Consider the following 14,534-nt stretch of genomic DNA (forward strand, 5'->3'; position numbering starts at 1 on the left):
TTCATCCTTTAGTGTGTAGTTGTTCACTTCCTTTCACTGATTTGAAAGGAAATAATTGGTGGAACAGACGTGGTGGAAACCCATGCCTCCAATTCATTGCTTTTAGATTTGTGGGTAGTGAATGAGTGCACACTTCAGAAGATATTGGGCGTTAAGGCCCCTTTACTGCCTGCTTCGTTGGTTATGCTTGGAGCATTAACCCATACGAGAGTTATGTATTTGTTTTAGTACTTTATGTACTAAGTCAATAGGAAAACTAAGAAACTGCTATCGAAGTCTGAGGGATGCTAACCAGCCCTAGCCATTAGAAACATATTGTTAGATACCGCATGAAATTCATGACCAAAATTTAATGTCCGGAAAATATTCAACATGGGGCAGATTCAGACTTAGGAAACGTATGAGTTTCCTACACACTTCTCAGTATTTGGTATTCAGACTTACCTTAGTCGGGTAACACATTCTGAAAAAAATTAATTCAATCACATTTGCTGGCAAACAGATTTTTCATCCAATAAGGTTCAGCACATTTATCTTAAGCCATCCCTTCCAATACGGTGTACCTTTTAGTTTGCATTTTGATGACAGACTCACTAGAATATATTGAGAACGAGTTCAGAATATTATGGATCAATGAAAGAAAGCAATCTAAACATATGCATATCTGTCTGTGTTATTCAGGTTTAGGAAAGTATTTATGAATCATTAAAAAAAACAGGTTTAGCGAGACTTTATGCACGAAAGAAAGAAAAAGGTGGTTTGATTCATTCTGAAAATTGCCACATTCAATTACCCGTGGCAATGTTGGAAGATTAGCGTATATTGAATTATAATAGGGAGAATAGTGTACAATAGTAGGCTCTACCATCGTCTATTGCATGCACTGACCATGAAACTGTGTGATGACACGGCCAAGTATTGTGTCGTGTTCAAACTGTTACAGCTTGGTTTGCACTCAACTCCATGATTTAATTAGCCTACACGTTTAAAAAATATATTACCAACTGTTACTAATGATCGTCAGCAACAACCACATAGCCATGACTGCATTTACAGAGGAAGCAAATTAAGGTAAATAAAACAATGTAATTAAATGAAATGATAAAGGGAACAGTAAATTGGCAGAACAAATATTTAAGGGATAATCAACGAGGGGCTATGCGTTCTATGGAAAATAATGAACGACATGGAAGGTGTGTCCCACGACGCAGAGTGGAACTGACCTTCCACGAGTTGCATTATTTTCCAGAGAAAGCAGAGCCCAGAGTTGATTATCCCTTTTATACCATGCCAATAATTTAACACATTTGCCTCTAGAAATGTGTTCAACATCCACTAAGGTAGCTAGGAACTTTACTAGATAACAAAACAGACTTGCTAGTTTAGCTAACCAAACCATCAGACCTAGCTTGCGATTATGAAAATCTAATTCAACAATGCCAATGTTTTCAATTCGACTTTTGCTTTCAATGCAGCTCAAACACAGAACATGTAAGGATGAACTATAGCCATTGAATTCTACCATGCTGACATACCGTGCTTTATTTCCCTATAACGCACGCTATAGAATCCCCTTCAGAAACTAGTACTTAACAACGCCATGGTATAAGTGTGGTTATTAGGCCTACTGACCGTCGATACTGATAGTGGCTAATATTTAACATGATTAGAAATAGGAAACGGAGAAAGTTGGGGGTAGCCTAAAATTAAGACTTTTGAGAGTGCCCATCCCTGCAAGTTAAAAGGCCGTACAAATTCAATTCTGCATAACGACACAGCATTTCATAAACTTTACTGTGGTACATTTCTATATACTTCAGTTTTCTGCCATATTCATGGTTTCCTCACGCGTAAAGGTGGTGGAATTATTAGTGGATTAAGTTCAAGGTCAGAGAGAAAAGTGCATAAAAAAGGGAATTACGTTCCATTTACGCCCGCTTAACTCAGGTCGGAATCAGCCCCCATGTGAAAGCTGAATGGATGGGGATGACGTAGAAACCAGTCAAATGACTGACCATAAGACAGGTCAGTATACGGTGACAGACAGGAGTTCCTCTGGAGCCTGGGGTGGTTGGTTGGGTCCCAGAGGTGTGGTGGTGGTCTGGTGAGTAAAAAAGTCCCAAGGTAGAAACTGCAGTCTTAAACATGTGCCATACCTTAAAACGTTGGGAGAGGAAAACACCCCCACACTCATCAATATGATGAGCAGCCAAGTCCCCAATTTTTTTTTGTGTCTCAGCTGCAAAAATAAGTACTTATTTTTGCAGCTGAGAAAACAAAAGATAAAAATAAAATATAACAATAAAAAATACAACTCCAGATGTTTTTATGTTGATTGAATGTAAAGAAAAAAATAACTGGAGCTAGACTTCTGAGTATCCAAAAGTACTGGTCTGAAGGACCCATGTTGGTCAGGGTAGGGTGTCCGTTGGGATGCCCTCAGTAAAATGCCAAAACAGCAGTAGCAGTCTCCTGGCAGGCAATCCTTTAGGGGGACTAACGCTATGTACTTCCAGCAGCCTGGGCCTCTCCTCCCTCTGAGTTAACTGCGGGACAGAGCAACAACAATGTTAATACCTGTATTACTGTATGATGGACAGAAAGACTAGTAGTACATAAATAGTGATTGGAAAGATACATGAAGACATGCTGCTAACTGCAGGAAGAAGACTACAACACCTAGAGCAATGGGCACAGTTGGGAATAATTATTCACAATATACCACAGAGGCAGTTGAAGAACTTTGAAGTCACACTAAGTGCTGGAATGCCACAGACACACACCAAAGTCACTCACACATGTCAATCTCTGGTCTAAACCAGAGACTGGTGCACGTGCACACAGACACACACAGTAAGCCCACTAGAGATGTATCTAGTTATTGATCAGACCTGCAGCATTGTTGACCTCATCTTCCTCATCGCTGTCCCCTTCAGAGTGGGGCAAGTCAGCCTCGGGGGCACAGTCTGCAGCCGGGGCCTCCTGGGGCTCCTGGTCCGCCCGGCTCTTCAGGGCCAGGATACGATGGTGCAGGGCTGCTGCCAGCTGACCTGTGTCCTCCCTAGAACTAGCCTGGAGATGATGACAATAACAGCAAGGACGGACAGAGCGAAGTCATTAAAAACACCACAACAATAATAGGGATAAACAACACATCAGACAGACAACTGCTGCACTGTGTCCTAAAAACTAGCCTCAATTGAACCACAATGACACGGAAGTTATCAGAAACACTTGTGCTGATGAGGCGTTGAATTCAAGCACCTGTCTACTTCCTTATCCCTGTACTCCCTCTAGTGTCTCTACTGAGTACTACACCACATTTCAAAATAATTTATTTAAATAGGGACAGGTACAAACACAGGGGTATTTTAATTTAGACACAAGATCGCAGAAAGCAGATGCAAACAGTTGCAAAAAGCTTTACTCCAAATGGAAAATGTTCTGTAATGAAATCAAGAGTCTTTTGGACAAATCCAGGTAGGTCCCTCCCCATTTCGTTCTGTTGGCTTCCGTTTGGTTCGTTTAGGTTCCCCCCCAAAGGTGTGACAGATGGAAAAAAAACTATAGAGCTGAATACAACACCCAACCCCAGATAAATTGCAAAAACTATACACAAAGCGTGTGATACGACTAACGTGAAGCAGGCTAAACGCTGGGCAATGGTGATGTCATACCGATATTAGGAAGACCTTAACCCCTTGGTCTTCTGTGTCCATGGCGGTGACACGGACACTCTTTTCGCTGGCCTTGTCCACTTGCATCTGAGGCCACAGTTTGGTGTTCAGGATCAATCTAAGGCTGCCCTGGGTCCGCATCACTTGGGGAACACACAGTTATATGGGTCAAGGAAGTTAGATAAAAAATGTAAACAGAAAAAAAAATAGGTAGACTACCGTTATAAAGTTTGGGGTCACTTAGAAATGTCCTTGTTTTTGAAAGAAAAGCACATTTTTGGTCCATTAAAATAACATGAAATTGATCAGAAATACTGTTGTTAATAGACATTGTTAATGTTGTAAATGGATTATCTACATAGGCGTACATTATCAGAAACCATCACTCCTGTGTTCCAATGGCACGTTGTGTTAGCTAATCTAAGTTGATAATTTTAAAACGCTAATTGATCATTAGAAAACCCTTTTGCAATTATGTTGGCACAGCTGAAAACTGTTGTTCTCATTAAAGAAGCAATAAAACGGGCCTTCTTTAGACAACTGAAGATCTCGTACAATGCTGTGTAATTACTCTCTTCACAGAACAGCGCAAACGGGCTCTAACCAGAATAGAAAGAGTGGGAGGCCCCGGTACACAACTGAGCAAGACGACAAGTACATTAGTGTCTAGTTTGAGAAACAGACGCCTCTCACAAGTCCTCAACTGGCAGCTTCATTATATAGTACCTGCAAAATACCAGTCTCAATGTCAACAGTGAAGAGTCGAGTCTGGGATGCTGGCCTTCTAGGCAGAGTTACAAAGAAAAAGCCATATCTCAGACTGGCCAATAAAAAAGAAAAGATTAAGATGGGCAAAAGAAAAACAGCCACTGGACAGATGAACTCTGACTAGAAGGCAAGCATCCCGGAGTCGCCTGGACAGTGTCCCATGGTGGCGTTGGAGTTATGGTATTGGCAGGCAGGCATAAGCCACGGACAACAAACACAATTTTATTGATAGCAATTTAAAGGCACAGAGATACCGTGACGAGATCCTGAGGCCCATTGTCGTGCCATTCATCTGCAGCCAATCACCTCATGTTTCAACATGCTAATTTACAGCACCATGTCGCAAGGATATGTACACAATTCCTGGAAGCTGAAAATGTCCCAGTTTGTCCCTGGCCTGCAATACTCACCAGACATGTCACCCATTGAGCATGTTTTGTGGATGGCTCTGGATTGATGTGTACGACAGGTTGTTCCAGTTCCCGCCAATATCCAGTAACTTCGCACAGCCATTGAAGCAAAGTGGTCAACAGCCATCAACTCTATGCGAAGAAAATGCTGACTGGTTCTCTGATCCATGCCCCAATTTTTTTTTTTTTTTAAAGGTACATATGACCAAAATATGCATCTCTGTATTCCAAGTCATGTGAAATCTATAGATTACAGCCTAATGAATTTATTTAATTTGACTGGTTTCCTTATATGAACTGTAACTCAGTAAAATCTTTGAAATTGTTGAATGTTGCATTTATATTTTTGTTCAGTATATTATTTACTGAGACAAACAATCAGTCAAAATGAAATGTGTACAGGCCAGTGTGTGCCTAGGTGAGTGTGTACCTACCTAGACGTGATTGTAGTGATCCGTCGTCTGTGGATGCCATGTCATTAAGCCTGAGCAGCCCTCGACCCCGCTCTATCCACGTCTGGACTGTCTTGTCAAACACAAACAACTTGCACTGGACCTGAGGGGGGAGAGACACACATTACTTATCGGGGGGGAAAATCACCCATGTCCTTGTAATCTAAATATTTTAAACTAATCCTACATCAGCAATTCTACTCTGAGACGCTATGTGAATATGGGCCCTGATGTATTCGTATATTGTCAGCCAGAGACTAGACACCTACCTGCAAAACGTTGCTTTCTGATTCTTCTCCAGTTTTGACGTCTACCTTCTCCAAGATGCACTTCTTGGCTGTGGCTTTGGTGTACGCTGCTGCAGATTCCTCCAGTGACTCTGTCACGTTGTTACCTGTGATGACACACACACACACGTACAAGTTAACTAGAAATATACACAGGGATCAGCACTGGGCTGTGCGTGAGTCTTACCCTTCTCTGGTATGTTTTCCTTGGAAGAGGATTCAGACACAGGGGGAGCTGGTAAGACTTTACAGTCTTCCACTGATGCCTCCCCTCCCTTGGAAGGGCTCTGAAAATACACAGTACTGTCAGCCAACCATGCATTGTCACTACAGCGCAATAATAAAGTCCATTCCTACAGTTCACTCCTGATACAGCGCATTCCGGAAAGTATTCTAAAAATTGATATGAAAAACCTTTTCTCATCAATCTACACACAATACCCCATAACGACAAAGCGAAAACAGGCTTAGAAATTTTTGCAAATCTATTAAAAATAAATATTACATTTACCTACGAATTCAAAGCCTTTACTCGGTACTTTGCTTTTGAAGCACCTTTGGAGGCGGTTACAGCCTCGAGTCTTCTTGGCAAACTTGTATTTGGGGAGTTTCTCCCATTCTTCTCTACAAATCATCTCAAGCTCTGTCAGGTTGGATGGGGAGAGTCGCTGCACAGCTATTTTCAGGTCTCTCCAGAGATGTTTGATCGGGTTCAAGTCCGGATGTTTGATCAGGTTCAAGTCCGGGCTCTGGCTGGGCCACTCAAGGACATTCAGAGACTTGTCCCGAAGCCACTCCTGCATTGACTTGGATGTGTGCTTAGGGTTCTTGTCCTGTTGGAAGGGGAACCTTTGCCCCAGTCTGAGGTCCTGAGCAGGTTTTCATCAAGGATCTTTCTGTATTTTGCTCTGTTCAACTTTGATCCGTTCATCTTTCCCTCGATCCTGACAAGTCTCCTAGTCACTGCCGCTGAAAAACATCCCCACAGCATGATGCTGCCACCACCATGCTTCACCGTAGGGATAGTATTGGCCAGGTGATGAGCGGTGCATGGTTTCCGCCAAACATTACACTTGGCATTCAGGCCAAAGGCCAAAGAGTTCAATGTTGGTTTCATCAGACCAGAGAATCTTGTTTCTCATGGTCTGAGAGTCCTTTGAACTCTTTGGCAAACTCCATGTGGGCTGTCATGTGCCTTTTACTGAGGAGTGGCTTCTGTCTGGCCACTCTACCATAATGACCTGATTGGTGGAGTGCTGTAGAGATGGTTGTCTGTCTGGAAGGTTCTCCCATCTCAACAGAGTAACTCTGCAGCTCTGTTAGAGTGACTATTGGGTTCTTGGTCACCTCCCTGACCAAGGCCCTTCTCCCCCGATTGCTCAGTTTGGCCGGGCGGCCAGCTCTAGGATGAGTCTTGGTGGTTCCAAACTTCTTCCATTTAAGAATGATCGAGGCCACTGTGTTCTTGGGGACCTTCAATGCTGCAGAAATGTTTTGGTACCCTTCCCCAAATCTGTGCCTTGACACAATCCTGTCTTGGAGATCTACAGACAATTCCTTCAACCCCATGGCTTGGTTTTTGCTCTGACAAACTGTCAACTGTGGGACCTTATATAGACAGGTATGTGCCTTTCAATCAATTGAATTTACCACAAGTGTACTCCAATCAAGTTGTAGAAACATCTCAAGGATGATCAATGGAAACAGGATGCATCAGAGTACAATTTCAAGTCACATAGCAAAGGGTCTGAATAATTATGCATCTGTTTTTTTATTTGTAATAAATTTGCAAAAAGATCTAAACCTGTTTTCGGTTTGTCATTATGGGGTATTGTGTGTAGATTGATTAAATAAAACAATTATCCTCATCAATTTTAGAATAAGGCTGTAACGTAACAAAATTTGGAAAAAATGAAGCGGTCGGAATACTTTCCGAATGCACTATAAGTCAAAATAAGTGTGCACAGTACACACACACAGTTCTCTCGTCTCCATAACAGTCCCAGGCGGTTGTATTTCTCAGGAGCCATCTCTATTTGGGTTCAACTGGGTTTGCTCGATCACCATCTCTATGGTCTATGTCATGGCCTAAAGGGCAATGCCCCTACTAATCAAATGGACAGTCTCTACTCACTAGGACTCTCTCTGACATGTTCTGTCCAAAGACAAATTTGGCCCCCTTGTCGGTATTGTGTATGGCGTTCTTTGAACTGAAAGGAAACAAGAACAAGAAGATATTAGCATATTTTAGTAATTTAACAGACAGTTATCCAGAGCAACTTACAATTAATGCATTCAATTAAAGCAGCTAAAACAATCATATTACGATTATTGCAAAACCATAAAAAATTGTGAAAAGAACAAGTCTGATCTGAACTCATAAAGAAGCAGATTCCCTGCCAGAGCAAAGGTCTGAAAAGCCAGTGACATAATAAAATGTTACCTGGGGGTGGCGATGTATTGTAAGAAATAGTTTGTTCCCTCCTGAGAATCCAGGGGTAACAACTTGCCATCTTTACTATTCTCGTCCAACTAGAAAGGGAGATAAAGAGAACCGTCAGCTAAAATAAATATTCTGATGTTTCTTGCTAAGATTCTTTTTTACTAAAATAAATTGGATATTTAAACATCACCCTTGAATAATTTGCAGTGATTGTTTAAAGGGGAAATAACCACCTTTGCTCGGTCTTTGATATTTTGCCCAAACACGAAAGAGGACTCTGCAGAACAATCGTTCTTCTCTCTGCTCGCTCCATCCTCCCTTTCATGTTTCTACAGGCGGCAAGATACAGCAGTCAGTCATCATGATGGGTTTGGGGAATTCAGCTTTAATTTATTGTTGTAAAATAATAATAATAATTGAGCAACCGAAAATAAACAACTGCAGGATTCTGACAGTAAATGATTTCCAAAAAGTAGCTCTGGGCAGTTACTACTCTCTTTATGCAATTACAAGCTAATCAAATCTCAAGTGTGCCATGTAGCGCTAGTACACTTCTGCCTCTGTATATTAGACAGGACCATGATCGTAGTCCTCACCGGTGACTTAGCGAGGACGTCTGAGTGCTCAGTGTTGTTCTGGAAGATGCTCGACCCTTCTGACGTTCCGTCGGAAAACTTCTTCACCCCGTTAGTGGACTCTGAGTTGGACTTGACTGGTGGGGCCTGGAGTAAGGCTGGCCGGAGCACACTGCGCTGCTGCTCCTTGGGTTTCTGACTGGGGACGCCTGGAACACAATCTGCTAATGGATTGGATCTGAATGCCTTACAGAACTACCCCATGCACCACCATGTACTATACCATGCACCACCATGCCATGCACTATATCACAATTACCATGCACCACCTTGTGCTACATCAGCACTACCATGCACCACCATGTACTATATCACAACTACCATGCACCACCACGTACTACATCAACACTATATCAGAACTAACATGCACCACCATGTACTATATCAGAACTACCACCATGCACCGCCATCCATATGAACATGCTGTACTGCCACCTACGTTTATAAATTTACTTGGACCAGGAGTTTTTCCTGACTACTTAACCTGACCAGGAAAACTTATAGGGCCTAGTCATGGGCTATAACAAGGGCCCAGTTTTTCTCCTGGTCAAGTCAGCACGCCACATACCAGACCACACCAGTTGAGGCTGGTGGGAGGAGCAGGTTGGGCTCATTGTAATGGTAAACATGGAGCGGTATCAAATATATGGAAACCACATGTTTGATTCAGTTCCATTTATTCCATTTCAGCCATTACAATAAGGCCATCCATCTATAGCGCCATCCACCTATAGCTCATCCCACTAGCCTCTACAGAACCACACATACACAGGCATCAATACCCACCTGAACTAGGCGCCTGGCCGTGGATGAGAGTAGGTGGTTTTAAACGAAACCCTACAGGCTTCTCATCTGGCAAGAGGAAGAAAAAACAGAACATGTAGAATTGTTTTAAAAAATCTATAACTAAACGGCAGCGTTCAAAGTATTATTGTACCCTCAGTACATTTTATCATTAAATAAACACAGCTGCACTACAGTTTATAAGCATACAATCCACATTACATACAAGTCACCCACTGGATACTTCATGAGTGAAGCCTTTATGATGAGGAGTTACTAGAAGTAGACAAGTCTCACCTGGTTCTGAGTCCTCTGAATTCCCAGTTGGAGACTGGCAGAAACTTGAGGGCATGAAGACATTGTTCTTACTAGACCCTGCAGAGAGCAGGAGAGAGGCAGCATTACACACAACACATACAAGAGCAAATCTAGAAAATATTATATTATTTTCCAACAATTAAGTGCAAATCAAGAAAAATACATTCAGCAGGGAAAGAATTATCTAATAAGTTTCATTACCAGAATGTGAAGGTGGGAACTGTGTTAAAGATGAAGTCCTCTCTCTTTTTACTGGAGGAAAGTAGCCACCATCCTCTTTGTCTGAACCTGAAAATAAGCAAATTGTCTTATTTTAGCCTTCTGTTGAAATGACCAATTAAAATGCTCTACCTGGGCACTAAGATACGCAGTAGGGCTGTCCTACTGGTCGATCGAGAGTCATCTGTTCTTTCGACTAATCGATTGGTTGAAATTTTAAAATGTGTATTTTTCCATATTTTGACACAGCCTGTGTGTTTTAATAAAATCAACTATAGGCTACTAGATGTATTTTAAAGGCTACTGAACATGTCTGATGCTTTAAGCACACTGTTTGATTAAATAATTAAGACACAAATCACTCAAGCGGGAGCCAGAGATCAAGATTGCCTTAACCAGCTGGCCTGCTGCTGCTGCTGGCCTGCTGCTACGCTCCTGAAGTTGCCGGTACTATTACCTGGCTACACCAGGGGTCAGCAAACTTTACCAGTTGGAGTGCCAATTTATCTTACTATTTCTAGTAAGATAGTGACAGTTATGATTTTCATAAGCACATTTTTGTGGAACATTTTTTATTTATAATAAAGTGTTCATATCTCAAAATCATTGTCATATGGTCAATCAACATTATATCTCAATCTTAACGACAATGATACAAATCTGAAAGCAACTATTGCCATTGCCAACTATGTACAAATAGCCTACACATATAAAACACTGCAGCTTGCAGGTAGAAAATATCCTGATAAAAATGAATATCCTATAAACCACATTGGCTACACAAGGCCTGTTTGCAACTAACCTGATAATCAACGGGGTCCAGCCCGAAGGTCGCACTAGCAAATAGAGGTCGACCGACTATGATTTTTCAACGCCGATACAGATTATTGGAGGACCCCAAAAAGCCGATACCGATTTATTTTTACATATATATTTGTAATAAAGACAATTACACAAATACTGAATGAACAATGAACACTTATTTTAACTTAATATAATACACGAATAAAATCAATTTAGGTCTCAAATAAATAATGAAACATGTTCAATTTGGTTTAAATAATGCAGAAACAAAGTGTTGGAGAAGAAAGTAAAAGTGCAATATGTGCCATGTAAAAAAGCTAAGGTTTAAGTTCCTTGCTCAGAACATATAAAAGCTGGTGGTTACTTTTAACATGAGTCTTCAATATTCCCAGTTAAGGAGTTTTCGGTTGTAGTTATTATAAGGACTTTCTCTCTATACCGTTTGTATTTCATATACCTTTGACTATTGGATGTTCTAATAGGTACTTTAGTATTGCCAGCCTAATCTCGGGAGTTGATAGGCTTGAAGTCATAAACAGCGCAATGCTTGAAGCAGCATAGCTGCTGGCAAACGCAGTAAGGTGCTGTTTGAATGAATGAATGTTTTTTATAATATACTTAATGCTAGCTAGCACCTTACCGTGGCTCCTTACTGCACTCGCATAACAGGTAGTCAGCCTGCCACACAGTCTCCTCGTGGAGTGCAATGTAATCGGCCATGATCGGTGTCCAAAAATGCTGTTTACCGAGTGTTATGAAAACTTCGGCCCTAATTAAATCAGCCATTCCGATTAATCGGTCGACCTCTACTAGCAAACTTACAAAATGTTATAAAATATTCTGGGACCTCAGAGTTTCCAGCTCCAGTGAGCTTGGGACAGACACAGCTGTAAGGCGATTTGTGCAAGGGATAAGAAGTATTTTGAAATAAACTAAAACTTGTTTCTCACAAGTGTAGCATAGGTTTTGAGCTTTGCAAACAACGTGTCCACTCCAACAATGAGAAGAGTAAACAACATTAATTATAATATGTTGAATGCATTAACAGAAATTACCATTACCAAACAAGCATGGAAGATTAGAAATTATGGGAATTAACGGTAAATATACTACTGGTGATATGTTATGGGGAATTGATAGACAGTAACAATCAAAAGGCAAACAATTCACACAATGAAGTTGGGAAACAATGAATGCACACGAAATGGTGGGAGAGAGTGCATTCTGGAGAGGGACGTGCCTTGTGCATATATATTAGCCACACTCCCCTTCTTCTTGGACTATGGCATGCCCGCAGCCTCATCAATGGATTAGTCCACTGAGACAGGAGCAAATCAGACAGGTGTCTTTGCATGCCATGAAAAAAATTATCTATTTGCAACGGCTCGTCTAAATCAATCTCGGTCGATCAACAGCCTATCGACCAGTGGACTAAAAGGGGTCAGCCCTACTACGCAGTATAATTTGATCCCTGGTAAATTAACTACAATTAGTATTAAGGACATTATAAGGTTAGATGGAAATCATATGATGAAATCATATGATGTATGCATAACCTACCTTCATCTTCTGCACTCGAGCCATCAGCTGATCTCTGTAATAGAGAGCAGCACTAAGCAGAAACTCTTTGTTTCTCAGACTAGAAACAACTGAGTCAAATTATGAAATTATGAAGCTTTACAGTGAATTTCCATGAAGGCCCATTGATTTCCATCAATGTGAGGGGAAAGAATAAAATACTGTCTGGCTTACCTTCTGTGCTTTATCTTTTTGGAACAGAAACACTGGTGGCGCTATGGCAGGCTTCTCTGTTTAATGAAGAGGGAAATCATGCTTTACCATACAGAAGAGTACATTTGTGACTTGTGTGAAGTGTAGGCCTAATATCAAGACATCACAGCCTGTGAATCAGTTGTTTGTGTCAACAATGAAAAACATTGTCACAGTGATTGTCAAAATCATTTGTTATGAGCAAACATCCTGCAGCAGTTGAGTTGACACAAGTTCTGCCATAATGTTTTTTCAGAAAGCTAAAAGGCCTACATCTGTGCAAACCATGTCTGACACTCTAGATTCTCTGTTTAACGTAGGCATGTGTTTCTAATTCCACAAAGATGTTCATGCCACTTGGGGAAATTGCAGGAATACTTAGCTAAGGCTAAACCATAAACCTAGACAGAAAATATTTCTGCCAAAAAGAATCCCAACACATGGATTCAGACTGTTTTGTCCTTCCTCCAACTTTCTGCTAACTGGGTCTATTACACAGACTTCAACTCTCCCCATTCAGTTGAGATACTTCTGAATAGATGCCAAATGACCATGATGCAAGGTTTGAGAATAAACAACTTGCATTATATAATCATTTATTCCATTCAGAGAGGTTGAAGTAAGTCAACAACAGTAAGTCAGTTCAGTCAACAAAAACAACCATACTAGCCTAGAATTGATAAGGGGCATTATATTTACTAAAACAAGTGTATCTAAATCAAATTAGGCATTTCAAATAGGACAATGTGTGCATCAAACAAATACTATTTTAAACACAGGCTACACATGTATGGACTTGACAAGAGCATTGGATTTAGACCATTAAAACTCATGGCCTATCCAACTGAAACTGCAAGGACAACGAGCACCTCAGCAGGCCAGGGTCAGAGAAAGGACTGTCATACTTTGTAAATAAATACAAGCACATGATCTAGCAATATGTGTAGCTTGATTGTCACGAGTGACATCATAGCCTAGCTTCCAATCCACATATCCAACCTTACTAGCTAACTACAAAATGTGGATCGTCTGGGTAATATAAATGCGGTCACAATATAGCGCTGGCCAACTACAAGCTAGTTAGCTAACAGGATTTGGCGCACCAACCAGATTTGATAAATTAGTCACCCAGTTCAGAATGTGCAGCATTCATTGGCTAAGATTGCTAGCAACATTTGCTAAGTTGGCTAACACTAACTGTTACCTCGCTGGCAAGTGGGGTGTGAACAAATAGCTTGCTACCTTTAAAGATACTTCATAATTGTATTAGCTAAATCAATGTCCTTGACAAATAGCTAGTTACTACTAATGCCAATGCATGATATAGAAAGTTAGCATTAAGAGGAAGGTAGCTAGCTAGCTAAGTTAGCCATAGCCCCATGAAGTGTCATTTCACCGGTTAAGGTTAGCTGAGGAAATTGTTAGCGACCTAGCTGTGACTGTAACAAATGAACAACTCGTATAGCTAACAAGGTGGCCAATGTGCGTTAACTAGCTAACTGATTAGCTACAGTATACCTTACTAGATGTAGTTAAAAGTAACGTTAGCAAACAGATCTGATTAGCCAGCTTCCCATCCCCGCCTAAATAGCCGAAGTTAGATGTGGCTGGCTTGCTATGGTAGCTAGCTAACGTTACCTGTATTGTGAAAATTAACATGTTCTTTCTTATGTAGCCGGTCTGAAACAACAATTAGTTCCACTATTTTACTTAAAGGCTGTATGTAAACCACTACGTTTATTGCAAAGTTTGTTTTTGTTTTGTTTGTTTTTATAAATACGTAAACGGCCATGCAGATAATTCAAGTTTTGCTTTGTTTCCTCACACGGACACTGCTCACCTTCGTTTGCCAATTCCGCCATTTTACTTCTCTGCTCACACCCATAACCCACCGCGCAACATACATAAACACCGCCCAGTTTATCTTGTTAAAAATGCTGCTACTCTCTGGGCGCTTTCGTAAATTCA

General features: G+C 41.0%; 1 protein-coding gene across 3 annotated transcripts; it reads right to left on the reverse strand.

Annotated features, from left to right (window-relative positions):
- Positions 1-330: 330 nt before the first annotated feature.
- ranbp3b (RAN binding protein 3b) lies at positions 331-14,534 on the reverse strand. 3 transcript variants are annotated; one of them, XM_024439687.2, is made up of 16 exons: positions 14,407-14,534; positions 12,549-12,604; positions 12,357-12,390; positions 9,975-10,061; positions 9,753-9,830; positions 9,459-9,524; positions 8,634-8,833; positions 8,271-8,366; positions 8,038-8,126; positions 7,729-7,804; positions 5,782-5,881; positions 5,577-5,701; positions 5,290-5,410; positions 3,678-3,820; positions 2,892-3,072; positions 331-2,546 (listed from the first exon to the last, which is right to left on the reverse strand). In XM_024439687.2, the coding sequence occupies exons 1-16, from the start codon at positions 14,426-14,428 to the stop codon at positions 2,503-2,505; spliced, it is 1,518 nt and encodes a 505-aa protein (XP_024295455.1). In that variant the 5' UTR covers positions 14,429-14,534; the 3' UTR covers positions 331-2,502. The 3 variants fall into 3 exon arrangements, with proteins under 3 accessions (XP_024295455.1, XP_024295454.1, XP_024295453.1); XM_024439686.2 differs by lacking the exon at positions 14,407-14,534 and adding an exon at positions 14,205-14,373 and having other exon boundaries at positions 8,634-8,821; XM_024439685.2 differs by lacking the exon at positions 14,407-14,534 and adding an exon at positions 14,205-14,373.

Source organism: Oncorhynchus tshawytscha, linkage group LG28 (genome assembly GCF_018296145.1).
Source record: "Oncorhynchus tshawytscha isolate Ot180627B linkage group LG28, Otsh_v2.0, whole genome shotgun sequence".
NCBI lineage: Eukaryota > Metazoa > Chordata > Actinopteri > Salmoniformes > Salmonidae > Oncorhynchus > Oncorhynchus tshawytscha.

What these genes read in the sequence shown, in the direction of transcription:
- ranbp3b (XM_024439685.2), bottom strand. Translation starts at nt 14,358, where the DNA reads ATGGCCGTTTACGTATTTATAAAAACAAACAAAACAAAAACAAACTTT. An exon ending in CTCGAGTGCAGAAGATGAAG is followed by an intron (nt 10,062 to 12,356) that starts GTAGGTTATGCA and finishes GCTTATTTTCAG; the next exon opens with GTTCAGACAAAGAGGATGGT. An exon ending in GTTCCCACCTTCACATTCTG is followed by an intron (nt 9,831 to 9,974) that starts GTAATGAAACTT and finishes TGCTCTCTGCAG; the next exon opens with GGTCTAGTAAGAACAATGTC.